The sequence below is a fragment of the Dysidea avara genome, chromosome 8 (assembly GCF_963678975.1).
Source record: "Dysidea avara chromosome 8, odDysAvar1.4, whole genome shotgun sequence".
Taxonomy (NCBI): Eukaryota; Metazoa; Porifera; class Demospongiae; order Dictyoceratida; family Dysideidae; genus Dysidea; species Dysidea avara.
In genome coordinates, this window is record NC_089279.1 from 34224763 (window position 1) to 34251919 (window position 27157).

The window sequence follows — 27157 nt, forward strand, 5'->3', positions numbered from 1 at the left end:
TCCACCCCACACAAAATGTTGGCCCCACAAAGGCATCCAGAATAACTGTAAAACCATGCTAACTAAAAAGTCACCATCTGTTTTAGTTAGCATGGTTATTTTAGATAGCATGGTTTTATAGTTATTCTGGATGCCTTTGTGGGGCCAATATTTTGTAAACCTATTAAGCAGGTAGGCAGGTCACTTTGTATTAATGGGCTGAGGATTAACCTATAGCCTAAATATTTTGAGGGGTAAATTTTTCCAGGTTAAGCAATGTTACCTAATTAAAATTTTTTTTTGGGGATTTGCAAACATTTCCTAAATGTATTAGATGATATGGGGGCTTAGATATTTCAAGGATAAATTCTTCATTGTTTACCTTCAAAATACGAAATCAGCAAAAAATTTCCCCCTTGGCTAGCTATACGGTATATTAGCATGGCCAGTTTTGACAGGTGGGCTCATTATGCAGTGACCTGATTGCACAGGATTCACTGTACTTGAACTAGTGCTGCTAAACTGAGAACTCTCTGAAGTGGTATGACTGTAATTTAATTCAAATCTTGTATCATATACACACCACTACACATAAAGGGGAGTACACACTGTTATATGGGTATGTGTGTAGTTTATGACTGTACTTGATGGCTTAGCAATTAGTCAAACATGATATCAATATCACTCTTCTTGTTTTACAATGAACTACAGAAAGATAAGTCGCATAGTAACACAATGTTTGTTTGTGTATACATATGGCTTTGTAAGCAGCCAAAGGGTGTTAGGGAAGAGGGTGCTTATATGGAGAGTTTGTTAAGAGAGGTTTCATTGTATCCCCATGTTTGGACACTTGTGAGGTTTATATTTTACTGCACTCTGAGCATATACACTGGATTGTAATGAAGATATTGGCATACTGATTGTTATATTAGGGTATAATTGACACTAAACAGTTCAGCCAGTAAATATGAACATTTGCAAGCCTTTAATTGAACATGTCAATCATTCTAATTGGAACGAGAGCCACAATATAACCAATAGTAACATTTTATTATTATGTACTCTTGATGTAACTTTACTATGTTAGGCATGCAACTCCATACTTTCGTTCTTAAACAAGTCTAAAATCTAAACTTTACCACTGTCCACTAAATATATTTGCATGATGTGAGATGTCTGGCATCAAAAAGATACAACTTCTTAGGACAATACATGCACATGTCCCAATTTTTTGTTAGTGTAATTGACTGTTATATTAGAGGATATTGTACTATAGAAACATCCATGCAATGTATGATTGAAATTTAGCAATCACTATAAGCATGTATACCATATAACAGTAATCTAGTCATAAATTTTTGGAGATTCGTATTCATCCCACAGGTCACCCAGCATATAAATGATGCATGACATTTAGTTAGCATGGTTTTACATTTAATCTGGTTGCGCCAACATTTTGTGAACTTATAAAGCAGGTGGCTACATTAGGGAGGTCACTTTGTATTAATGGGCTGAGGATTATATTAGCATGGCCACTTTTGACAGGTGGACTTATTATGCAGTGACCTGCTTGCACAGGATTCACTGTACTCGCACAAGTGCTGATAAACTGATAGCTCTCTAAAGTGGTATGGCTGCATGTAATTTCAAATCTTGTATACACAACCACTACACATGCAGGGGAGTACACTGGTGTCACTAATATATGGGTATGTGTGTAGTTTACGACAGCATTTGATGGCTTAGCAATTAGTCAAACATGCCAGTTGATATTAATATCACTCTTCTTGTTTTACAATGAATGAATGGCTACAGGAAACATGGAAGTGGCAGGTAATACAATATCTGCTGGCCAGTGTGCATAATTACATATGGCTATTTTTGACCTTGCCAAAGAGGATGTTAGAAGTGAGTATAATAGGTAACACAGGATTTCCTATCCTTGACTATTTGCCACATATGCAAGATGATCAAAGGTTATTATTTAACTATATAACTACAAAATGCTGGGCCATATCTCCACTTCAGTAATTCAGTTGCATACGTACCTCTAACTTCTACCTGTTGTGATTATCAATGTTATATCTATTCTTTGTCCATTTCCTTGAAATTTTTGTGCTAATGTTTTAGCTACTAAAACTAGGATGAGTTTTGCTCAAATATTGGAGTTGCTGGATCCCCTATATTTGCCTGGTCTGAGCTTATTTTTCCAATTCAGTTCAGTTGACATGACATGACAAATCAGAATTTGTCTAGCTAATTATAAATAATGTAGCCTGCCAGCTTAAAACACTGTCTGCTTAATGTTGCATCTAGCACAATAAGGTGGCAAGTAAATTCTTTGAAGAGATTTAATGTTTCAAGATTTCAAACTTGGACTGCATTATGCTGGCATCTGTACGTAGCTAGGACGCTTCAGTGGTCCCATTACTTTGTATAAAGCATTTATTGTAGCGGAATGCTAGTAACTTGTATGTATCAGGAGCGTATAAGCTCCTGCTTGTACAGGAACAATCAATAAAAAACAACATAATGTGCTGCCCACTACCATTTATACATGTCATTACTGACTTGTTTATCTGATAACGGGATCACCACAAATAATTGCTAAAATTAATGCATCATTAGCTAATGTGGGACATGCAAACAGAAATCAATTTATGCATGATACGTGCATGCAGTGTATATATACTATACATCCATTCACCTTAATCAATTTTCCTGTATAGAGTGGCTGGAAATTTTTTGAGGGACAAAACCTTCATGAATTTCGCAGGATAGCTTCATGAAAATGTTTGAGGTTACAAATAGCTGTTACCTTAGCAAAACAATTAATGCTGTGAACGTTTTCTAGACTTTTGTGAATGAAAAACATAAAAATCATAGTTTTGCCGAAAGTTTCACCCCTTGGAAATTTCCAGCTATATGGTACCTGCTTCAGGTGTACATGTGGAGATACACAGTGTTCGCGTTTCTCACTGCACATGCCGGGTATATACACTGTATGCTGCTGAGTTTTCATGTAATCTTCACTTTTCACCCACTCAGCAACAAGGTAATCAGTGCTCACAACATTACAAACGAATAACACTACGTATATGAGAAGGACATCCCCAGTTACAATGGAAAATTTACAATTCTCAATACAAACATAGGTAAGCCATCAGGCAGTGCTACCATGGTTGGCACCTTGAATTGTGCTGTCAGTGAAGATAAATGGAGGACACATGTAAGCTCATGAAGCATGAATCGTACATACTGTGGTATGCTAATTGCAGTCAGTCAGTCGGTCGGTCGGTTGGTTGGTCAGTCAGTCAGTCAGTCAGTCAGTCTGTTAGTCAGTCAGGCAGTAGAAAATTCTAGTAAATAGTTGTAGCCTTTTGGAAACATTGGTTGTATTGAAGTTGGGCTTGGCTACACTATAACTGACAAGGTGTCATGAAGGTATTGTGAGGTTGGTTTCTGGTCAATGTATACTTGTGAGAAAGTGCAAACAAATTAAGGACTGAATGGTTGGCTAATCGTTATGATTAAAGTACAGGTAAAGGCAGAGCCTGTATACCAGAAGGCCTTATAAAGGCCTAAGATGTTTACATTAACTGCACTAATGGAATGCAATTATCATCATTCAGTGATGCCATGGGGATGCATGGATGGAGGACATGCACTGTGACTGGTAAAGCTTTGTAAGTTGCTATTCAGGCCTCAGTCCTGATTAGGAGTTCCAATTCATCAGGTGGCCGGAGTGTCCTATTGAGGAGTTCCACTATACATGTATACCAGCTATCACATCGTTCTGAAAAAGTCAGTCGGCAACGTCACACGGCAAGCAAGTGTACAAGCGTCAACTTTGATATCAGTGTACTGGAAGTTCTAATTTCAGAGATGCGCCATGCCAAGATAAATGCTAGTCTTCTTCAATGCCAACTGAGCAAGATTTCCACACCAACCTTTTTGAGTGTGAGGCTTCGATGTAGATAGTCTTTTGGTTTCATTGTGATGTTTATTTGTTGTGGTGTCTTCATTTGAAGATAAAGGCTGGCACTGGATACCAAGACAGTGCCGGATTTAGTAATCTGTGCCGGTAAATGTCACGCAATTGCAATTGTAGGATAGACCACATACGTGGGCTTACCAAAACCTCAACCCACAGGATTTGATGGGTTTTTGATGAAGGGACGCTTTTCCTTCCGGTTTTCCCGCTAAAACAAAAAAAAAGTTCGGCATGCGGTACCAAAAAACATTGAGGCTACTTAAAGTGGTCACGGTAGCGGTTACGTGAAGTGGACAGTTTGTGTTGAAGGACAAGTACCTCCAGTGATATTACCAGTCTTGTGAGTACTTTGCGCTTTCAAGTTGAAGATTGTCGTAGTTTATTAGTGACGCAGCCACCCCACACGAAACCATAGATACCGCCAAGCTGCATTCATGGTGCGGGCACTTTAATATGTACTATGTTACGGATGTACACATGACTGCATTGAAATGCTTGTTTGTACTATAGAAATTTAACTACTCCGCCCTTTGATGTGTTATTAAGTACGTGTCAATACGTTTTGTTTACGTTTTTGTTGATTGTTTAGGTTGACATGAGTGGTGGTTACGATTATGACTTTGTACACACACCGCCTGACCGGCTGATTTGTGAAATATGTCGTTTACCCAGCAGGGATCCTTACCTCAGTGGTTGCTGTGGGCACACATTTTGTAATATATGTTTGGAAATGTCGAAGAGAGAGTCAGCCTATTACATCTGTCCAGTATGTCGAAGTGAAGAGTTTTTAACTATTGCAAACAAGCAGGTGGATCGTGAGATTAAGAGTCTAAGTATTTATTGTCCAAATAAGAAGAAAGGTTGTGAGTGGAAAGGTGAAGTGTACCACATTAATCTTCACCTCGATGGCGAAGATGGTTGTGAATTTGAAGATGTGGAGTGTGAGAATAACTGTGGGGTGCTGTTACAACGTTTTGAGTTGGCCAAACATCTACAGGAGTTATGTCCCTGTCGACAAATTGAATGTCCACATTGTCATGTCAAGGGAATACGAGAGTTCATCGAAGATGAACATATCAAAGAGTGTCCCAAGTTTCCATTGTCTTGCCCCAATCAATGTGACACAAAGCTTATTTATCGAGAGGACTTGGATGAACATCGGAAAGTGTGTCCACTTGAACAGGTCACATGTGATTATCATGATGTTGGATGTGAGCATAAGATGGCACGTAAGGACGAGGAAATGCATAGCAATGAGAAAATGGCACATCATCTTAGCCTGACTAAACGTAAGTTGACAGTAACTGAGTCAGAATTGTCAGACACAGTGAAGAAACTGAAGTCAGCTGAGGATAAATCCTGTGAATTTGAATCAACCATTTCACAACATCTTGATATGTTCTATAACTTACAGATTTGGCCATTCAAATTACAATCCATGGCATCACTGGCACAGCAAGGAAACCAAATTGTACCAGTAACAATCAGAATGCCCGATTACACAAAGGAACGCAGTAGTCAGGGCCAGTGGTTCAGCCCACCATTTTTTACACACGACAAGGGGTACAAAATGTGCTTCAGAATTGACCCAGCTGGTTCCAGTGATGGGAAAGGAACACACATGTCTGTCTTCATGTATGTAATACCTGGTCCTTACGATGATGTACTTGCCTGGCCACTCACCAAGAATCTTACAGTAAAGTTGCTCAACCAAAGTTCTGACTCTGGACACTTTTCTTTGTCAGTTGCATTTAGCCCCAGCGTCCCTTGTGTCCCGGCTGGCAGAACAATATTTGGTACAAGAGCTTGTAATTGTTGGGGTTGGTCAAGATTTATTCTACAAGAAGAGTTAAGTAAGGTTACCCCATCACGCCAGTTCATCAAGGATGATTGTATTTATCTCAATGTATCCTAGTCTTGCTGCTTCTCTATAATATATGTATTGCCGTATTTTTTTTATTTCGCCATCTTCTGCTGTATTTCAGTAGTATTTTATGTATGCTTATTATTTTGTGAAATAACAGTGAAGTAAATGCTGGGAATTCCCGTACACGTGAGCAAGCTTTGATGCAAGGGGATTATTTTGATTTCAGAGAAGGAGCGAAGGTTACGCAGCGTTTTGTTCTAGTTTGTACGGTATCATGACTGAAGACACGTCCGTAGATGGGTCATTGGGTTCGTACGAGATTGTAGATGTCGTGAAGGAGGATCAAATTCAGCTTTCAGAATCACACCGTCAGTCTCCATCAGAACCACGCCGCTATTCCCCTTCACAATCTCATCATCCCTCAGTAAAGCCTACAGAATGTAGCAGTGGTGTTAGCTTTGTTGATGGGCCGAAGGTAGAGGAATTGGCGGAAAATTTAATGTTGGCTACACAGGAGAATGAGCGATATCGCATGGCCATGGAGGATTGCAATAGAGTGTTGAGTAAGGAGGTTGAGGCAGCAGAAACCAGGCGACAAGAGACAGAACACTTGAAGAATCAGTTAGCGTCGTATAAAGAGACGAATAAGGGGTTGGAAGATCGTATCAGAGATCTGGAGAGTCAGCTGTTAAATACGGTTTGTGTGTGTGTGTGTGTGTTTTAAACGGTGTGACACTGCAGACGTTGCGTCATTGCCTGTGAGGGATGTAGTTTTCATGAATACTTACTTTCTATGGTTATTGAAATGTCTAATATTGTTGACTGTTTTTACAATTAAGATTTTCACAAAACCTGATATTTTTTACATTGCATATGTGATGGCATAATTAAAATATAAAATAATCATAACTACACAATTCTCAATTTCTAACACCCCTTATTCAGTGTGATAATTGAATACCCTGTTATATAGATGCACTGTCATGTTGGGGAGCTTATTTGGTAGTCCCATGTGTGGGTAAAAATATGTACCAAACTTACCTTGCAATGAGAATCTGGTTTAGTTGGTGAACAATTTTAGGAGAATTGAGATTCTTCTCTCTGTCTGTAGATGGCCGGTTTTAGTCATGTGGCCAGTGCAGTGTTACAATTCAAGTACTCCATCTGCAGATTCTTCTCTCTGGTAGTGCTGTGCTTTTAATTTCCAATTGACAAGTGGCTGCATGTCTGGCCACAAAAAGGGTCTGGTCACACTACAGAAAGAATGTCCTACCATGTGTTTAATTATCACCCTATAAAATTGTTTTCATCTAGGCTCTCATTGCAAGTTCACATTGCCAGTCTCCATGATTGGGGATGGTGTATTTAGCGGAATGGCAAAACAGCGGAATTGGCGGAAACAGCAGACTCATCATTTACAGATTATGGACAGCCTTAGAACACCCACTTCCAGTTAGCTACTCACTGTTACATATTATAAATACAGCTACATAGAACTCACTGCAATTGAAGCTCATAGTCTTTGTAGCACTGATTTTCTGTCTTCTTGCAATTTACCATCACCTGTGGTAATCAATTCTTAGACAGTAGTCTTATCTCTATTTTTGTAAAGATCAAGCTTTACAGGCTCTCCGAGCCTATACAATTAATACTAATCTTATGTGACTAATTATCACGTTTTGAATTGCAGAACAATTGGTGTTGAATGGTCAGGCTTAGTCTTGGGCGGCCATACTCTGTTTTCTTGGGGTGGTGTTCAGATTTTCAATTATAAGCACCTCCCTTCAAGGCGCTTCTAGTAACATATGGTTCAAAATGCGGGGTACGAGGATTGAGATATGACTACACTCTAAGAGTGCCACAGATGATGTTAAGCTGCAAGAAGACAGAAAATTGGTGCTACAAAGACCATGAGCTTCAATTGCAGTGAGTTCTATGTAGCTGTATTTATAATATGTTACAGTGAGTAGCTAACTGGTAGTGGGTGTTCTAAGGCTGTCCATAATCTGTGAACGATGATTTTGCTGTTTCCGCCATTTCCACTATTCCGCTAAATGTACCATCCCCCATCATTGGTATTCTTGGGTTTGATCTTAACATTCATCTTCATGTCAAAGTTGTGTTTTAATTTAAGTTTCATGCAAGACAGCAAAGGTGCACTGCAGAGAAAGTTTTAAAATGATATTACCATATTTAAATAGTTGTGGATCACAAATAGGCCTATTAGTTGTCCAGATAGTAGCCACAGTGCATGCAACCTTGAATTAATGTCTTAAGAACTGCCCTCGGATAAGAGCTATAGTTTTTATCTAAATATGCTGTTACAAGTGTTGATAACACACGTTTGAAGGAGAAACTAAACAAAGGAGTATCACATGCTAACCCTCAATTAGTAAAGTAGTACAGCTTTCCCCTTAATTTTGAATATGCCTATGGCACAATTCGAAATCTTTGCATATATATTTGTAATGTGATATGTTTCTGACCATGTAACATACATGTAAACAGCTTGTTTACAAGCATGTTACACACTCTATGTGTGTACCAAACCACATGCATGACATGACTATGTATGATGTTACATATAATGTTGTTGTGCAAAGTATGTTGTAGTGTTACATAAGTTTGATCTTTTAGTGGTACATTGATATTATGTGTATTTGCTCTTGTTATTTTCCTATAGACCTCTCGATCAGCTGATGAAACTGAGTAAGTCATAGTTTATGTGAGACCGAGTTTGGAAATTGTATGTCTCTCCTCAAGTGTTCACCATTTTTTAAAATTGTATACTACTATAAGCAAGAGTATATAATTATTTATATGGGGGAGTGTGTCTAACTCTCAGTATGGCCTGTACAAACACCCTGGGTAAAGTTCACCTTTCATCAAATCATCACCTTCAGTGGAAATAGAGAACTGTTGATTGGTGTTGATTGGTGTTGATTTATGTTGATGAGGGCAAAGCCTTTGTTCTCACAAAAGGCTGAGCTGTTACTTTACCCAGGGTGTTTGGTGAATGCATTCAAGTTAGACACTCTCCCCATATAAATATTATGTACTCTATAGAATGACAACTTGAGTGTATTAGCAATTTGAAGGATGACTTTTTGATGAATTTACCATGCAACCTATTTTGACCATCAGAGGAGGTATGACACTCTTTAAGCGCTATCAAAAAGAATTCATGTTAATTACATATTTTGACTCCTAAACTGATGATTAATCTGGCTTTATGGGATTATGGAGACCTTGAATATGATTTTCAGTGCTATTCTCTTCTATTGTTGCCATTTGCCTTCCATTTTGTACAGTAGTTCTTCCATCATGTGATGATGTCTCCAATCCCCCTGTATATTAATATCTACTGTAGCTGGTGGGGTTCAGCGGGATTCACCTCACCATTAAATTCTGCATAAGAAAAGCTTTCAATTGGCACCAAGTTTTCAATGAAACTCTGATTTTTAATTGCTCTGTACAATCCTATGTGCTCACGTGAGTGTGTTGTACCTCCTCTGGTTTACCATTGCAACAGAGTATTATCTAATAGGCTTTGTTGTGTGTGTGTGTGTGTGTGTAGTGTGTGTAGTGAGTGTAGTGAGTGTAGTGAGTGTAGTGAGTGTGTGTGTGTGTGTAGTGAGTGTGTGTGTGTGTGTGTAGTGAGTGTGTGTGTGTGTGTGTGTAGTGAGTGTGTGTGTGTGTGTGTGTGTGTGTGTGTGTGTAGTGAGTGTGTGTGTGTGTGTGTGTGTAGTGAGTGTGTGTGTGTGTGTGTGTGTGTGTGTGTAGTGAGTGTGTGTGTGTGTGTGTGTGTGTAGTGAGTGTGTGTGTGTGTGTGTGTGTGTAGTGAGTGTGTGTGTGTGTGTGTGTGTGTGTGTGTAGTGAGTGTGTGTGTGTGTGTGTGTGTGTAGTGAGTGTGTGTGTGTGTGTGTGTAGTGAGTGTGTGTGTGTGTGTGTAGTGAGTGTGTGTGTGTGTGTGTAGTGAGTGTGTGTGTGTGTGTGTGTAGTGAGTGAGTGTGTGTGTGTGTGTAGTGAGTGAGTGTGTGTGTGTGTGTAGTGAGTGTGTGTGTGTGTGTGTGTGTAGTGAGTGTGTGTGTGTGTGTGTGTGTGTGTGTGTGTGTGTGTGTGTGTAGTGAGTGTGTGTGTGTGTAGTGAGTGTGTGTGTGTGTGTAGTGAGTGTGTGTGTGTGTGTGTGTGTGTGTAGTGAGTGTGTGTGTGTGTGTGTGTGTGTGTGTGTGTGTGTGTGTGTGTGTGTGTGTGTGTGTGTGTGTGTGTAGTGAGTGTGTGTGTGTGTGTGTGTGTGTGTGTAGTGAGTGTGTGTGTGTGTGTGTGTGTAGTGAGTGTGTGTGTGTGTGTGTGTGTAGTGAGTGTGTGTGTGTGTGTGTGTAGTGAGTGTGTGTGTGTGTGTGTGTGTGTGTGTGTGTGTGTGTAGTGAGTGTGTGTGTGTGTAGTGAGTGTGTGTGTGTGTGTGTGTAGTGAGTGAGTGTGTGTGTGTGTGTGTGTAGTGAGTGAGTGTGTGTGTGTGTGTAGTGAGTGTGTGTGTGTGTGTGTGTGTGTGTGTGTAGTGAGTGTGTGTGTGTGTGTGTGTAGTGAGTGTGTGTGTGTGTGTGTGTAGTGAGTGTGTGTGTGTGTGTGTGTGTAGTGAGTGTGTGTGTGTGTGTGTGTGTAGTGAGTGTGTGTGTGTGTGTGTAGTGAGTGTGTGTGTGTGTGTGTAGTGAGTGTGTGTGTGTGTGTAGTGAGTGTGTGTGTGTAGTGAGTGTGTGTGTGTGTGTGTGTAGTGAGTGTGTGTGTGTGTGTGTGTGTGTGTAGTGAGTGTGTGTGTGTGTGTGTGTAGTGAGTGTGTGTGTGTGTGTGTGTAGTGAGTGTGTGTGTGTGTGTAGTGAGTGTGTGTGTGTGTGTGTAGTGAGTGTGTGTGTAGTGAGTGTGTACATGCTTGCACAGTTCACTGCATGGTGGACAGAAATTAATATTTGGGTGAGCATGTAGCCCATAGTATGAAATACAAAATGACAAATCTTAAATGGCTATGGTTTGTTCCATTTAGTGCCCACCCACTGATTATGTTTAATTTTTTTGTTGCCATAGTCACTCTATTGGTGATGCTAATGATGAGCTGAAGGAGAAGGTACAAAATCAGGATAGTGAGATTGTTCAGTTGAAGCAGATGAACTATGAACTACAAAATGAAATGTCACAGTATCAGCAACAATTAAGGATGGCTAAAGAAAACAACCAGGTTGTTATTATTACTGTATAGTGTACATACATGTTTGTATGCATGCATATTTGTGTGCACATACGTGTGTGTGCGTGCGTGCGTGCGTGTGTGCGTGCGTGCGTGCGTGCGTGCGTGAATGTGTTATGCATGCATGAGAGTGCACATAGGTGGATGTAGAAGTCCATGTGTATGATAAGTGCATGTGCATCTGTCCCCCATAGTTACAATGGTGTGTGTGTGGGTGGACACATGGTACAATACTATATTGTGTATTCATTGTGTTTATGCTCCTATTAACACAGTCTGAACAGTTACAAGGTCGTATTGATGTTCTTCAGTCAGAAATGGAGAAAATGACCCTATCACAAGTTAGTATATAGCGCGTACATGTGCAGCATTTTATGTGTGTGTGTGTGCACGTGCGCGTGCGTTTGTGTGTGTGCGTGCGTGCGTGCGTTTGTATGTGTGTGTGCATTTGTGTGTGTGTTTGTATGTGTGTGAGTCAGTGCGTGTGTACTGTGTGTGGGTGCATGTGGTGATGTACATGTGCTCATGTGTTTCCTTGTAGAGCAATGCCAATGAGTTACAGAGAGAAGTCGATATGTTGAAAATGGAATTGTCTGCAAAGGATAGGGAAATTTCAACACTACGGGATTCTGCTAAAGAAATGGAGTCACTTGTAAGTTGTTTGTGCCTGCATGCATGTGTGTGATCCAATATGTGTCCTTGTAGGGCAATGCTAGTGAGTTACAGAGAGAAGTCAGTACATTGAAAATGGAATTGTCTGTGAAGGAAAGTGAGATTTCAATACTACAGGGTTCTGCTAAAGAAATGGAATCACTTGTAAGTCAAATGCAGTAGTAGATGCTGGAAATGTGTAGCACTTGGTAATAACAGGTCACTGTGTATATTGGCAAATTAACTTCGCTAAGGAGCTATGTAAACAGACTTTCGATCAATGTGTAGTTTTAGGGTCAAGTTACCCATCTATTGTCGCCATGCATGTCTGTATTGTGTATACATGTATTTCCCAAAAGTTTTATATGGGTTAAGCATACATGACAGTTTTTTTTTTCTTTGTTGCTAAAATTAGAGTCATCTTAGCTGGTGCAATAAAAAATATAAATAATCTGTGTTTATGCTATTATTAATGGTCGTTTATTTACCATAGGTAAAACTTCTCTATGCTGACCATCACATTAAACTAGGCATCACTCTGATCTTTTGAAAATTGAAGTCTCCTGCATAGTAATGAGGTGCTACTCAATTAAGGAGGAAATATGTAAACTCCCTGGCTTTTTTACCAGAAAATATGGTATTGCTGTTTAAAGTACCTAAGGCTATATTTACACAAGTTAAAGGAAAAATTTGAAATTTTAAGTTCGATTAGGGATCATAGAAAAAAAAAGTAAGGAAACAAGGGAGATCGCCTACACCTGCAGATACACTAGTGAACATTTAATCCCTAATCCAGTCTATACCCCAACAAGACTGAATTAGGGATTAAATGTTCACTAGTGTATCTGCAGGTGTAGTGCTTCCTTACTTTTTTTTTCTTTGATCCCTAATCGAACTTAAAATTTCAAATTTTTCCTTTAACTTGTTTGCTTACTTTTTTGTAGCATTATTATGACTGGTGAACCCACGCATACTGCATCAAAAGAAAGGATGGCGCCTTAATAAATTTTTCGTCTGAGCGCATGCCCCAGCTATCAAAACTGCTTCGAAAGTGCAGTGGCCATTACGCTTCGCTTTCAGCTGTGTTCGGCCCAATCCACAGCACTACAGACAAAAAACAGTAGAAGAAGTGCCTCTGCAACAATCCAGTCACCTCGAAAATACGACGATTCGTGCACCCTCAATTATCAATTACTGCCTCGAAAGTGCAGCGGCCATTACTCTTCACTTTCAGCTATGTCCAGCCTGTTACACAGCATTACAAGCAAATAACAGTGTTAGAATCGTCTCTGCAATCAGTCTGTTCACCACGGAAAATACGGATGATTTCCGTTTACAAATGTACTGTAGGGAAGCCATGCATTGCGCTACCGCGAATCGACACTTTAGGCTGTCTGCAAAAAGAAATGGGACACAAAGGAGGACAAAGGTAAGTCTATGATGCATCCATTGTGCGTACTGCGGTATGCCAAAAGGCACGTCTCGGGATGAAGCGACATCAAACAGTGAAAAAATTAAGCCAATAATCTTAGCCGTTATTGAGTTACGTTTGCCTGAAGGCATCAGGCAGGCAGGCAGTCAGTAGAAAATTCCATTGAATAATTTTTTTTATTTTAAATTTTGTAACTATTAATTTATTGCAACCCTTTAGGATCATACTGAAGGCACTTTTGGGCTTGGTTATACCTAACCAACACTGCCAAGGTGCCAGGATGGGGTTGTGAAGCTGGTTTTTGGGTGAATTTTTTGGCTAGGAAAACCCAATTCTTCATGATCCCTAATATACAGTACTACCGTACTGTATGATTAGTAATGTACATGTGTATTAACTTACTAACAAGGCCACCTGTTGGTCTTAACATCCTGCAATTACATATGACAGAAAATGGTACAGAAATGTTTAACGATAGGAAAATAAATAACACTGGCTGAATTATTTACAGTATAGAGTAACCTTAATAGGTCATGTGTGCAACTAGAAAAAGTGTTTTGAAGTTCTTTCTTATTCATGAAGCTCCAACAGAAGTCTGTAAGAGACTTGTTGCCTCGCGTGTTGCTAACCATGCATAAGTCATTTAGTTATCCAGCATGACATTGTATATATGCACACAAGAATAGAATAGCATATGTACAACCAACCTAGGAGCTAGTTCTTCATCGCTCTATACTAAATTAGCTAACTGCTGCCAAAGGAGGTATTGGTGTCTTACTCTTGGAAATAGGCTGCATCGAAAGTGGTGTTTAGCCAGTATCCAACCAAGTGCTATTACTGTGCTTTTATATACTGTAGGGTGAAACATTTGAGTCAGTGAGTTCCGTTGTGGTTGTTATCGACTCTGTGTGACTTGTAAATTTTGAGTGGAATTTCCACACAGCCTTTTAAAACTCTTCACTCACTCCTTTTCACTGCTGTCCATTTTCAAAGAGAGTAGATACTAATACAATCAACTCTGAGGCATAAATTCTTTGAATGATATGTGTTAGAATGGTGCAATAGAATTGATAACATGCCTGTACCTGGTGTGATGTCATAACATGGTGACAAGCAATGCCGTAGTGTTGTGGCAGAGGAGGTCTGACACGCACACGTGAGCGCATATGTTTTGTACAGGGAAGCTATTTCGTGGGGTTGTCAACGAAAACTACACGCTGATTGAACAATCAATCCCAGTGGTTCAGTTTCGATATGCACAACCTATTGGAGGAACCGTCACGTGATGAATAACTAACCGTACGAAATAAAGCCAAGCAGCAAGTTGGGAAGAGAGAACCAGTGAAAATCAACTGCACAAGTGTCTAAGTAGCTTTGCAGTTCATCAAATCTTGTCTACGGATTGATTTTTGCGAATTTACTGTTTGAAGAATGCAATTGCTGCGAATTCTTTTCAACAGCGCTTAGTTTGTGTCGGACCTCCTCTAGTGTTGTGGGTTATTGCATCTCCTTATTTGTGGTGGGCAATAATTAGAATTGTGACTTATATAGAACTATGGCACTAGAATGTTACTTTGATAAAATATAAATACTAAATATATTCATGCCAGTGTGGAGACTGTTACTTGGAACATCTGAGCCATATATAATGAGAATGAAATATGCAGTGATGTCACACAATAATGATTCAGGAAGTGCTTAATTTATTACATCATTCCATCATCCCACTCATTTTATGATGTCATATTAGATCATCACAGGTGGGCACAATATGATTTTTCTTGATGTGCTTCTCATGCTATTGGCAGCCTGTGGCCACAACCTAATGTCTCAAATTTTATAATTAGTTCACCCTTTGAGGCTAGGTTTACCAACAGTCAGTATTCACTACTGGAATATATCTATGCTATTACCATGGAATCCCCATGATCACCTTGAAATACCCATGAAAGTTTCAGTTGGTATTTTTCATGGGTAATGAAATACCTATGAAATGCATGGAGCAAAAATAATGTACCTATGAATGTGAAATCACACCAATGAAAATCCTGTGGAAAGCCTATGAGTGTGTTTCATAGGCTTTCCATACATTTTTCATTGGTGTGATTTCACATTCATAGGTACATTATTTTTGCTCCATGCATTTCATAGGTATTTCATTACCCATGAAAAATACCAACTGAAACTTTCATGGGTATTTCAAGGTGATCATGGGAATTCCATGGTAATAGCATAGATATATTGTCCAGTAGTGATTGGGCATAACATGTTACATAATATTATTACTTATTGCAATAATAACGTGCTACATTTCATATGTAACGGATAGTTATATAAGTAATGCATTACTAAAGTAGCACATTACTACTCGCTGCTGTAATATTATTACCTAACGAAGTACCTTTATACATTAAATTGTGTAATATTTAATATAACGTATTACTAGTTTTAAACTGAAGCAATATATAACTGTAACGAGTTTCATCGCAGTGGCAGTAACGGAGTTTTTTGAAAGTACTGGCTCAACACTGCATACATTGTGACTTTGATGCTGGTAGCAAATTGACAGCTTTACTGCTGTGCTTGGACCATGCTCATACAGTATTTATACAGTTGTTAATTAGGAGTTCATAATATTTTGATAATTCATTATGTCTTTATGTTTGTACAGCAAGAGTTTCAATCAGTACCAACTAATAAGTCGGAGAGGATTAGTCAACAAACGAAACTGTACAACAAATTAGAAGCCAAGGTCAAAGTGAGTAGACTGGAGCGATTTGCTCAGTTATGTTAATATTGGGTGTTGTCTTTGTTTGTCAGGAAATTGCTCAGCTTAAAGGTGAAACTGTTCAACTTAAAGATGCAATCACGAAACTTTCTGGAGAAAGTGAAACCGTCAAACAGGTAGTAGCCATCTTTGCTGTTTTCATACAATAATATAACATTACTGCAGCTTAAAAGTGAAATCAGTAAACTAGCTGGAGAAAATGAAGCTCTCAAGCAGGTAGCTGTTTGCATGTACTGTAATATGTCAGCCATTACGCTTGTTCAACTAGTGTACGAAAAATTAGTGTAGTACATACTAGTTAAAGCACCATAGTATGGAAAATGTAGCTGGGAGTGTGGTTTTGAGATAAGGTGTTACAGAGTTGCTGTTTTATCTTGCATTTGCTTATTGCTGTTTGTGTGATTGCATTGCCTTTGTAGTTAAGCCAGACATAATTCACGTACTTCACTTTGCACATGCAACTGACTGTATGTAAATGTTTGTGGGGGTAACCATTTAATTTCTCTGTTGATAGAGATAATTGTTGTCATCCCAGTGTCTATGTAGATTGTGTCAGAGATTATTCAAAAAAAGTAGGGACATAAAATGGTTGTGTTTCACTTCATGAAATTCACATCATTGGTGTGGTGACGTTGTGTATGCATCCCATATGTTGTAGTGTTTTTTAATTCAGAAAACAAATTACATTACCTTAATGCTTACAAGAAGTGCAATCTATAAATCGAACAACCCCTTGTCATCCCCACCGTTTGCTGGTTTGTGTATTGCGACTATTGAGGCTCACTTGAAATTTCAAGCCGCAATATGCAATTAAGGTAATACTTTAAAGTAGCGCTTAAATCGCTGCCAACTTCCTGAATGCTGGTGTACCCTAGTGGGTAGTGACAACTTGTTGTGCTATACAAGTGACCAAAATACAGCAGTAGATAGGTACTGTGTGCTTTTACTGTAGGAAAAAGAAACAAAGTTGCGCCACCACTCAAATTCAGAAACCAATCTTCAGTTACAAATTGACAGGGAGGCAGCGGAGAAGAAGAAATATCAGAGCTTGCACTCTCAGTTAACTGAACAAAATCGCACATTGTCAGAGGAGTTCCAGTCAATACAGAGGGACTTACAGATGAAGACTGAGGCATTACAGAGAAGAGAACAAGAGTGTACTCAGCTGAGGAATCAAAATGAATCCCTACAACTGGACAATCAACAAATGGGTGGTGAACTGAATACCACCGGAAAAAGTTTGGAACAAACATTAGACAGGTATGTTTGTGATATGGTATCTGGTAAATAGTCTTTAAGCCAATTACCTTATTAGGTAAGCAAGAGCAGTACACAAATGATATGTTGGTGTCTTCATTATTCAGTGACCTAATTAAAACAGCTCTTACTGTTTTTACAGTGGGATCTGATACTTGCATCAAAGGCCCCATCTTTAATAAAGCCAACTGTAAATAATAAATAATTCTGTTGAGACGTTTATAGAGTACTCTGCCTTTCTAATGTAGAGCCACCTGCTTACTGAGGGTAGAAATGACCACCCTATACACATTGTATTTTGCTCTTTACATGCGATAACATTTATACTGTACATTGCACATGTAACCAAGAACCTTTACTTCTCCGTAATATAACTCTTGATACAGACATGCTATCTGTTTATCTTTTTGTCCCACTTAGTCTCAAGAAACACAGACAGGAGAAGGAATCGATGAACAGCACCATCGTTGACTTACAAAATCAAACACAACAGTTGTATGCTGCAAAGAGTGATCTAGAGCAACAGCTACAGAACACAGGAGGGGAGAAGGGTCAACTACTGCATCAACTACAGGAGATACAACAAGAAAAGGACAGGGTGATGAAACAGTTTGATGAACATGTAGCTGCTTCCAACGAGACAAATGCAATGTTAAACCATAACTTGGAAGTGTCACAGAAAGAAACGGCAGATTTGAGGGCTGAAAGGTAATTATGTATGTTGATATGTGTCAATATGTAAGCACTCGGGTTAGACTGGTGTGGTTATAAGTTTGTATGTATTGTACAGTGAAGCGGCATTTAACTTGGTTCCATGACCTCCAAATTGTGTCCACCCATTTTATTAACGGTTTACATAATGTGGTCACCAAATTGGGTATAAATGGTGAATAGAGAAGAAAAGAGTGAGCATGATAATCTATGTCTTTGTTATTCCCTTAAGAAGCACTTGATCTAAGATAAGATGAAAGTTTTGCCCCATTGTGTATATACTTGTAAAATGTGTGCTGGAATTCTTCAAATAACAACTGAATATATTTCATGTGTTATAATAACTCTCAACATGACCTTTTGCCCTTGGTTTTACCATTGTGTGATGTCATCACTTGCTCATTCTGGCAATACATTCCACTCATAAGTGGTTTGTTACACTACATGACAGGAGGGGGGGCATGCAAGTTTGCAAATGTTCACTGTATAATTGCATATTACTGCACAACCATAAGTGTAGAATTCCTGAGAGAACTTTAATTTTGCACCCCTTGGAGGGCATGTGAAGGGCCATTCTATTAGAGTATTTTGTGTGAAATTTCTTTACAAATAACCTTATATACTCTGCTTGATTTGTGTGTAGTGCAAGGAAAAATTAGGAATTATGTAGCAGAGACCATTACTATAAAAAAGTAAAGAAACTAGACTTTGCCCTGCAGTATTGCCAACACTTTATTCGGTATACATTATTAGTATTACTGTTGTCCTTGGATGGATGCTGTACAAAAAAAATGATCACATTCATCACAAATAAATAGAGAAGGCGGCAAGGCGAAAGAAACTTAGCACTTGCTATAAACTTACAGTTTATTTTGATACAGTGCACTTAGCCACTTGTACATCCTTTTCTTGCTCTTGAATAGTAACTAGTTATGTGTAGTGTATGTGCCTTTACATATGTGTCCACCATAGGGAGACCATCATTGATCATAACCAACGATTGAGCAATAAACTACAAGAAATTACCCAAGAGCTGAATGAAGCCATGAGTGAGTTGAGTAAATCTGTACAGGACTTGGAGTCAGCTGGAAATCGGTACTTATTTATAACATTGAAATTGTATTTGTGTGTTATGTAATACTGTCTCTTAGGAGTAAGATGTTAGAAGCAGAGCTGAGGAAGATTAATGGTTACTACACTCAAGTGAATCAAGAGAAAAATCAACTCCAGGGAGTGTTGGAGGAGAAGATGAGGGAACTGAGAGAGAACGAGACGACAATACATGCAAGGGAACAAAATATTAAAGAGAACAATGACATGATGGAGCTGTTGAGAAATCAGATACAACAATATTCCAGGGATTATGAGGAGGAGCGTGTGTCAAGGGAGAAATTTGCTCAACAGTTTAATAAGATGCAGGCAACGTTGAAAGATAAAGATGCAGAAATAGATTCTCTACAAGATCTGCTAGCAAAAAATGCTACTACTCGTCTTAAGACCGGACCTGATGTATGTTGTAAATTAATGCAAATACTTTTAGTTGCATGTATTGTGTGGCACTTGTATTTAATATGTGATGTTTTATACAGCTTAACACTTCAGTGGGAGGTGACAGTCATCTTGGAACAGGCCACAGCGAACACCGACTTGGCGGGTATATATTTACTGTGTTAAATACCACATCAGTTGTTATACCTAATTGTCCACAGTGGTGGCTCAGATACTGGTGGTAGTCATTGGAGTGGTAGCAAACCAGGTCATTGGAGTGGTAGCAAACCAGGTCATTGGAGTGGCAACAAGGAGGGCCAAGGTCTATATAACACTCAAGCTTCTACTGCTTCTTCAGGATCATTTGAACATGAATTTACAACTACTTATCCACCTCATCCTGGGCCTCAGCAAACTATGGGCCATCCCAATGACCAGAATGTGTCAAACTCCCTTTTCACTGGTAACCCACCGAGGGATAATCCTTCTCGTCCGCCAACTAAACCTCGTTCTAACATCCAGTCAATGACTACTATGCATAATCCAACATCTGATACTACACCTTATAGGAATGTTCCTGGTCCCCCTGGTGCTGCCAATATTGGGATTAGTACAGGAGGAGCTAACAATCTAGGAAGTAGGCCATCAGACTTGCCTCCTCCAGATATGACTAACAGAACTCCCTTTACTGCAATGAATCCTGTTCAGTTCCAGCACCAATCACGCCTGGTGAGTGTGTGTGTGTGTGTGTGTTGGGGGGGATGCAGGTTTAATGGAAGGGATGGCTAAAGCATTAAAACTGTGAGAGAGAATTGTGGTTTACCAAATTATCAACCTAAATAAAGCGATCAATTTAAGCATCAGGAACTATTACATAGGCTTTGTAACATATGACAGCAAATTGTGTAGGGTATATGTGATGTGGCTTTTTCTTGACAGATATTTGAAAATTGGCAAATGTTTCCTCTGTAATTCCTTTGATATGAAGTGTGAAAACGTTACATGTGGCTGCATCAAAATAAACTGCAAGTGTTTACAGCAGGAATAGCTAATTGCAAAGTTTCTTTTGCTTTGCTGCCTTTCCCATTTATTTGTGATCATTATTTTTGCATAGTATTCATTCAAGGGGAAAACCTATATTCAAGGTGTTATCTTTAATGTATACATAAGAAACTGTTGGCAATACTGCAGGACAAACTTTGATCTCCTAGTTTCTTCACTTTTTATTGTAATGGTTCCTGCTACATAATTCTTATTTTTCCCTTCCACTAGTAAACTTTATACTTCCTACACACAAATCTCCCAAACAGAGTATAAGGTTACTCATAAAGAATTTCTCACAAAGTACTCTAATAGAATGGCTGCCCTCCAAGGGGTGCAAAGTTCCCTCAAGAATTTCTACGCTTATGGTTGTGCAGTAATATGCAAGTATTTGTGAACTGTGCATGCCCCGGTTTGAGATTCTGATCTATTTATTTAGATAGGCTATGTGTTGTCTCGTCCAACAAAAGTTTGTCACTAAATATTGTGTAGTTAGACAACTAGTCAGATGTCACTAAATAATCTTTTTCGCGACCAGATCATTTTTATACAGAGAACATTTCAATGACATGACAAGATAGCTCAGACGTTCTCAAGGTCAGTAACTTATATTCTACATTAGTGAATGAACTTAGCTTGGGTCCTAGATGGCAAATGGGTGTGTCCGCTATACTGCAATCATCAGGGGCGTAGCCAGACTTTTGGTGATGCCAGGGCCTATAGTATGTTCACGTTGAGCTGAATCCTAATAAACATTTAATAACTCATGGATGCAATTGCACACGATCTTGAAATTTGGCTCATTTGTAGTACTGCTTGACCCGCTAAAAATATTTCAAAATCTTGTAGTTCAATTGTTTGATGTAATATTTACAGCCAATCAAAATTTTCACAATACATTTCCTATGGGGAAGCCATATAAGTACAGTGTCCATTACAGCCCTTTCTCGAACTTGTAATGGAGCCAAACTGTACATGTCTGTTGTTGACACCTTTGCAGTTACCAATAATCATCTGGTTGGCTGAAATGTTAACTCTGTTGAGAAAAAATCCACTTAAAATTTTTAGCTATGTTTCAGGATTCAGCTCAACATGAACATACTATAGCTGTAAGCTAGACAATTCAAGTGGAATGTTCTTGAGGGAAGGTCTGCTGGGTGCTTCCCTCTACACCACGTCTGAACGAAAATGATGCATACACAGTGTGCCCTTAGGCAGTAACATTAACAGGTGCTGTTTGTGCATCTAGCTAGAAACATACACACTGCTGTTTATGCAGCTTATAGAAACTATAAACCTATTGTAGCTAATTCTAACTTAATCTTCACTTCCAGACAGCCAACTTCAAATTTTCTAGCACACGGGAACCTCCAAATTGAGTGGCTTATTGGCAATACTTCCTTCCAGTTATTCTCGGTCGGCCTTCCTGTTGATGGTCAATAACTTTAGACTTGGCTTGTACTCCAATGTATCCGAGACATCACGTGTCCGCAACATGTGACAAATAAACAAACCATTCATCAGATAAATATACATCAACTATTCACAGTTTGTGCTCACCTGACACATGTATAACACGTTTATCGCAGCTGCTGCCTTGTAATATGTCTGCCTCAACCAATCAACACCCTTTCGCCATTTCCACCATGCATCACATGCGCTACTGATCATGTGATGCAATAGATCTCGATGATTTGCAATAGTTCAGCATTAATGCAATGCGACCCTCAAGAGTAGTACAGAGGAGCGCTAGTGTGCAAGTAGCTACCAGAGAGTTCCAGGCTGTAAGATTTGATGTGATTTTTAGTTGTAAAATATTCTGTCTCTGAAAGGAAGGGTTTGTCCGAATCCCCCCCTTCCTGGCTACGCCCTTGATCTCCCCTCCACCAACTACACCTCCTTAATTATAACTACATACGTAGCTTGCTCTACTGCTTCTCTGAATACTGAGACTGATTTATCTGGATCTGACCGCTCTATTAGAGTATCTCGAATTATTGATGCCCGGGCCTGGGCCCAGGTGGCCCGGATTCTGGCTACGCTACGCCCCTGGGAATCATGCATAGGCAAACACCAACTAATGGCTAAAGAACGTTTTCCATATATTATCTCTCACTTTAAAAGGTGTTTTATGGCTACAAATATGGTAGCAAACTAAAATACAATGGTTTAAATGGGGATGGTACACAATGATTGGTTGTAAAGAGATGAACATCGATCACGCAAGATGAATAAGTAGGTATAATAAAGAAAACAATGTTTATTCATAATTATTATGAGTGCATTACAAACTATGAGTGCATTACAAACTATGAGTGCATTACAAAGCTTCAAAGGATAGTTTTATAATTCGAAGTTTACTTAACCTTCAAACCCACTAACCATTCAAAGCTTTGTTGAATAAACTTAGTTTGGGTCCTAGATGGCTAGAAATGGTACCACTATTTAACTCACTAGCAATATCACCACTATCACTACCCTCCTATCACTTGTTTTGAAAAGCTGTTAGGTCCTCCAGCCTGAAGAGCAGCATTCCTAACCACTGTACCACTGGTGTTAACTGCCAACTCTTCTTATTTTTGACATAATAATGTTACAAATGTAAATCACTATGTACCAACCCGTACCCTAACCTAATGTTTTAAAATGTTGTCCTAATCCTACTCGCGCTTCTTCCTAATCCTAAGGGCGCTGTTCCTAATCCTAAGGATGCTGTTCTTAATTCTAGGGGCGCTGCTCCTAATCCTAGGAGTAGTTTTCTAACCCGAGGAACACAGTAAGAGCAAGAGCAAAATTACGGTTAAAAAAACAAAATGGTAACATATTGTATATAATGGCTAGTGTATGAATAACATTTAACTAGTACCGATACTAGATATCTGTGTATAAAACAAATGGATTGAATATAGGCTTGTCTTTTCCCATTAGGTTATGAGGACATGTGTGTAGTATATACTACATATATCATGGCTACTTGGGATTGGCCTCCCATGTCCTTGGGCCTGTGGCCCTCAGGCTTGGGGCATAGCTCTATGTATTAAGCAGATCACTGGTGGTCATATTATGTATTGTTGTGTATAGATAAGTTACAGTTATGAGTAGAAATACTTACACTGCTCACTTTTGTTTCTTTCAGCCCTATAATGAGTTTTCTACTGTGAGTGGTACAGCATTCAAAGAGGAGGTAGTCCCTTGTCCATTGTGTGGAAAACAATTTTCCACAACTGACGAACTTGTACAACATGCAGCTCTGTGTTGTTAGGATATTATTAATCTGTGCACTCACTTACCCACTACTAGCCTAACTACTTACATATGTTAATAAAGCTAACTAGATTTTGTATTGATATGATTTGCTTTTGTCTGTGAATGTATACACTTGTAATGGATTTGGCTAAATTTCACATTAAAGCTGTTGTTGTTTTATTACTTGAACAGGTAGGGAGTTTGGACAATTCCTTATATGGGTTCACCTATCCAAAAAATGTTTGGCAGTTTGGCAGATGAGGGCATGCTCATTGACAAAAAGGGAGAGATATAGGACACTAAATACTGGGTAAGTAGAATTCTAGGAAAATGGGAACGGAAACGACCAACGGAAAATGCCTGATGAAGGTTATCATCTCAATATACGGGTTAGATTTTACAGCATGATGCTTCTTTGTAACATTGTTGGACCCTCCGTACTGTTCCGCTAAAATGATCGAAACTCTCTAATAGAGCAGTCACCGTCCATTAAAATACTCTAATAGAGCAGTCACAGAATGTTTTGCAAACCATGTATCTCACCAGGGGCCTTTTAGTATTGAAAGTTTGTGAATCATTGTACTATAGCTGGCAACCCTCAGCCTCTTCATTGGAGTCACCTCAGCCTGACACATACTATATCTACCACCTACCTAACTTTTATCTTGACAAGGAATATCTTTATGTAAACACTGTCAATTGATTAGAATACTTTGTAAATCACTTAGTCTTAATTGTTGAATCTTTGCATAGTTTCAAGGAGTATAGTTATTTCAGTTTTTTTTCTCCTTTCTGCAACTTTTCAAACACACCTTAAGTAGCTAATGTCTTAGTATCTAATGTCTTTGAGCAGGCTGTAGGACCAGGTGTCTTACAGATCTTCAGCACTTGTGCTGTAAAGCTTTAATGAAAAAAAATTAAATAGAGTGTTGATGATATAGCTAGTGTGTGTCATATGAGACCAGCCATGCACGTCTTGGAGCTGACAAGCAAGCTAACAGCATACCTTATCATACATAACTCTTATCAGGAAGTTGCATGTAAGTGCATAGCCTATATAGACACTGTATTCAGTCTATATAATTAGAATACTTCACAAACTTCTTCAAGCATGTTTCAGTGTTGAATCTTTTTAAATGTTTATAGTTTTAAAGGAACAGTTAACAGTCAGTGTTGATGACTTAGCTAGTCTACATACCTAATCTTTGCCAGCCACATCATTCACAGGTTTAAAGCAGGTCCGCATAGTTTACAAAAACATTCTTGACTGTTCTAGTAGAGTATTTTAATGCACGGTGACTGCTCTATTAGAGAGTTTCGATCGCTTTAGCGGAACAGTACGAAAGGGTCCAACAATGTTACAAAGAAGCATCATGCTGTAAAATCTAACCCGTATATTGACATGATAACCTTCATCAGGCGTTTTCCGTTGGTTGTTTCCGTTCCCGCTTTCCGTTTCCGTTCCGTTCCCGTTTTCCTAGAATTCTACTTACCCCTAAATACTATATGTGACCGGATTTGCAAAAAGGTACCTTTTTCATACACAAATTTGACCCATTTTTGTGATCTTTGAAACTTCATAACCTTTTAGTCATTGCAGAAAATTGCCTGAAATTATCCATTAGTGTAGCTAAACTATCTGGCTACATTTTAAAACTAAGAGCAAGTTGATCAGTATACGCAGTCAAAGTTACATTGTTTTGTTAGCTTGCTTGTAAAATGTGTGGAAAAGATACCTATTCACAAATCTGGTCACATATACCTTTAGTTGGTGAGGCTAACTCAGCTACCCTATACAACAGATAGATCTGAAAATCCAATAATACTGATGTGCTCTAATAGAACAATCAAACTTTTTATGGAGTATTATGTATAATTATGGTTTCAGCTTTCAGGCAAGAACAAAGAAAATCTACAATTATGTCAGCTGAAATTGAACCTCTTCAGTTTGTAAGGTGTTTACCTGAATATCTTATCGGTATTACATTTTATGTAATTTGTTACTTCTGAACCATGTGTGTTCCACTGGAGCCATTGAATATATTTCTACATGGGCAAGTGAGGGAACATTGACAGAGTTCTTTAACCATTAGCTATAGTACCTCTATGTGTATACATGTGTTACATCCTGTTGCAATTTCTTAAATTCAACACATGGTTTAAAATTGCATTTTGCTTGCCAGTTTTAGCTATATGGAACTTCTGATTTATAAAGGTGGCAATGGTAACACATAGTTTTGCACTTAATGCTGGTTGTAAATCTTTTTGTGATGTGCTTCCCTGAGATGATGAGAGCTGATGAAGCTAGATATAGTTAGAGCTGTGCTTCCCTGAGATGTTAGGAGAGCTGATGAAGCTAGATATAGTTACTATGCAAGTGAAACAAGAGAAGAATCAATTTCAGGGAGTGCATGAGTGAAGTGAAAGAGAATGAAACAAGAGGTTAAAATGTCAATCAAAAAAATTGAGGTACAGCAGAACCTGTCCAATCATAAGGTCATCTGTCTAAACTGCCATGACCATGGTACTGCAATAATTGCCATTCATCATGTGTGTCATTTGTGTACAAATTGACCTACATAGCACAGCCAATTGGGAATATTGGTGACCAAACTGAATAGACATCTTTCACACTGTACGTATATACAACAGTCAATATTCCAAGGATAATGAAGAGGATGGTGTGGCCATAGATGCTGTAAGTTTATACCTTTCTAGTATAAAAAATCCTTGTACAGCAACTATATCAGCCTTGTAAAATCATTCGTCAATCAATAAGGCTGTACCGATGCCACATTTTACACCCAATACCGATATCCTGTCTATTTCTGATACAGGTTTTCTAATAAACCAATATTAAATATTCAGCCAATACTTAATAATTGTAACCGATATGTATTATTGTGAGATTTAGCACAATAAGTTTACACAGCATAATCACTATTAGTCTGGCAGACAGCAGGGTGAAGTGTGCAAAATGGTCTATAATTTATTTTAATGCAGTTTTGGATTGTCCTGTATACCTAAAACAATATTCCACCTGCTGGACAGGTGTCAGCCTTGGGCATTTTGCCATAGCAACTCAAGTTTAATTAGCTGCATAGCAACCATACAAATTTCACTATATAGCTTCTGTGGAATTCAGTTTTACCCAAAATTGTTCAATAACCTGACCATTTAACAAATCTGAGGTATTACAATTATAATGTCAGAAAAAAACCTGAATAATTAAATAGTCCCATAAACCCCTGAAGGCATCATTATGCATACGTGTATGTCTCAATAACTGTCATAGGCCTGCGGAACAAACTACACCCTGTCATACAACAGGACGTATCTCAGTATTGGAGTAAAATATTTGCATTCTGCTACTTGCATTATAAAGCCAATCAATTACTTAATGCCTGCTTAAATTTTCAAAGCTATAGCACATTGGTACATAAAGTGATGGGCGATTAAACTTT

At 38.7% G+C, this 27157-nt stretch overlaps 2 protein-coding genes and 1 long non-coding RNA gene across 5 annotated transcripts; 2 read left to right on the forward strand and 1 right to left on the reverse strand.

Annotated features, from left to right (window-relative positions):
• Nucleotides 1–532: 532 nt before the first annotated feature.
• LOC136262991 (uncharacterized) lies at nt 533–4201 on the reverse strand. Its single transcript, XR_010704417.1, has 3 exons — nt 4115–4201; nt 3930–4055; nt 533–684 (listed from the first exon to the last, which is right to left on the reverse strand). It is a non-coding gene; the product is annotated as an uncharacterized lncRNA (long non-coding RNA).
• LOC136262990 (TNF receptor-associated factor 4-like) lies at nt 4173–6023 on the forward strand. Of its 3 annotated transcripts, XM_066057416.1 has the most exons (3): nt 4191–4313; nt 4360–4410; nt 4563–6023. In XM_066057416.1, the coding sequence occupies exons 2-3, from the start codon at nt 4408–4410 to the stop codon at nt 5886–5888; spliced, it is 1329 nt and encodes a 442-aa protein (XP_065913488.1). In that variant the 5' UTR covers nt 4191–4313; nt 4360–4407; the 3' UTR covers nt 5889–6023. The 3 variants fall into 3 exon arrangements, with proteins under 3 accessions (XP_065913489.1, XP_065913487.1, XP_065913488.1); XM_066057417.1 differs by lacking the exon at nt 4360–4410 and having other exon boundaries at nt 4173–4313; XM_066057415.1 differs by having other exon boundaries at nt 4182–4410.
• On the forward strand, nt 6001–23873 carry LOC136262989 (putative leucine-rich repeat-containing protein DDB_G0290503). The gene is made up of 16 exons (XM_066057414.1): nt 6001–6537; nt 8524–8549; nt 10920–11070; nt 11355–11420; nt 11621–11731; nt 11785–11895; nt 15834–15920; nt 15983–16066; nt 16116–16166; nt 16903–17210; nt 17628–17915; nt 18891–19013; nt 19070–19427; nt 19508–19572; nt 19628–20135; nt 23584–23873. The coding sequence occupies exons 1-16, from the start codon at nt 6115–6117 to the stop codon at nt 23707–23709; spliced, it is 2886 nt and encodes a 961-aa protein (XP_065913486.1). The 5' UTR covers nt 6001–6114; the 3' UTR covers nt 23710–23873.
• Nucleotides 23874–27157: the final 3284 nt, after the last annotated feature.

Bases quoted from the DNA above. Each gene is read 5' to 3' on its own strand.
- LOC136262989 (XM_066057414.1), top strand. From the start codon at position 6,115: ATGACTGAAGACACGTCCGTAGATGGGTCATTGGGTTCGTACGAGATT. The intron at 11,896-15,833 runs GTAAGTCAAATG...ATGTTTGTACAG, and splicing joins CTAAAGAAATGGAATCACTT to CAAGAGTTTCAATCAGTACC. The intron at 19,014-19,069 runs GTACTTATTTAT...ACTGTCTCTTAG, and splicing joins TTGGAGTCAGCTGGAAATCG to GAGTAAGATGTTAGAAGCAG.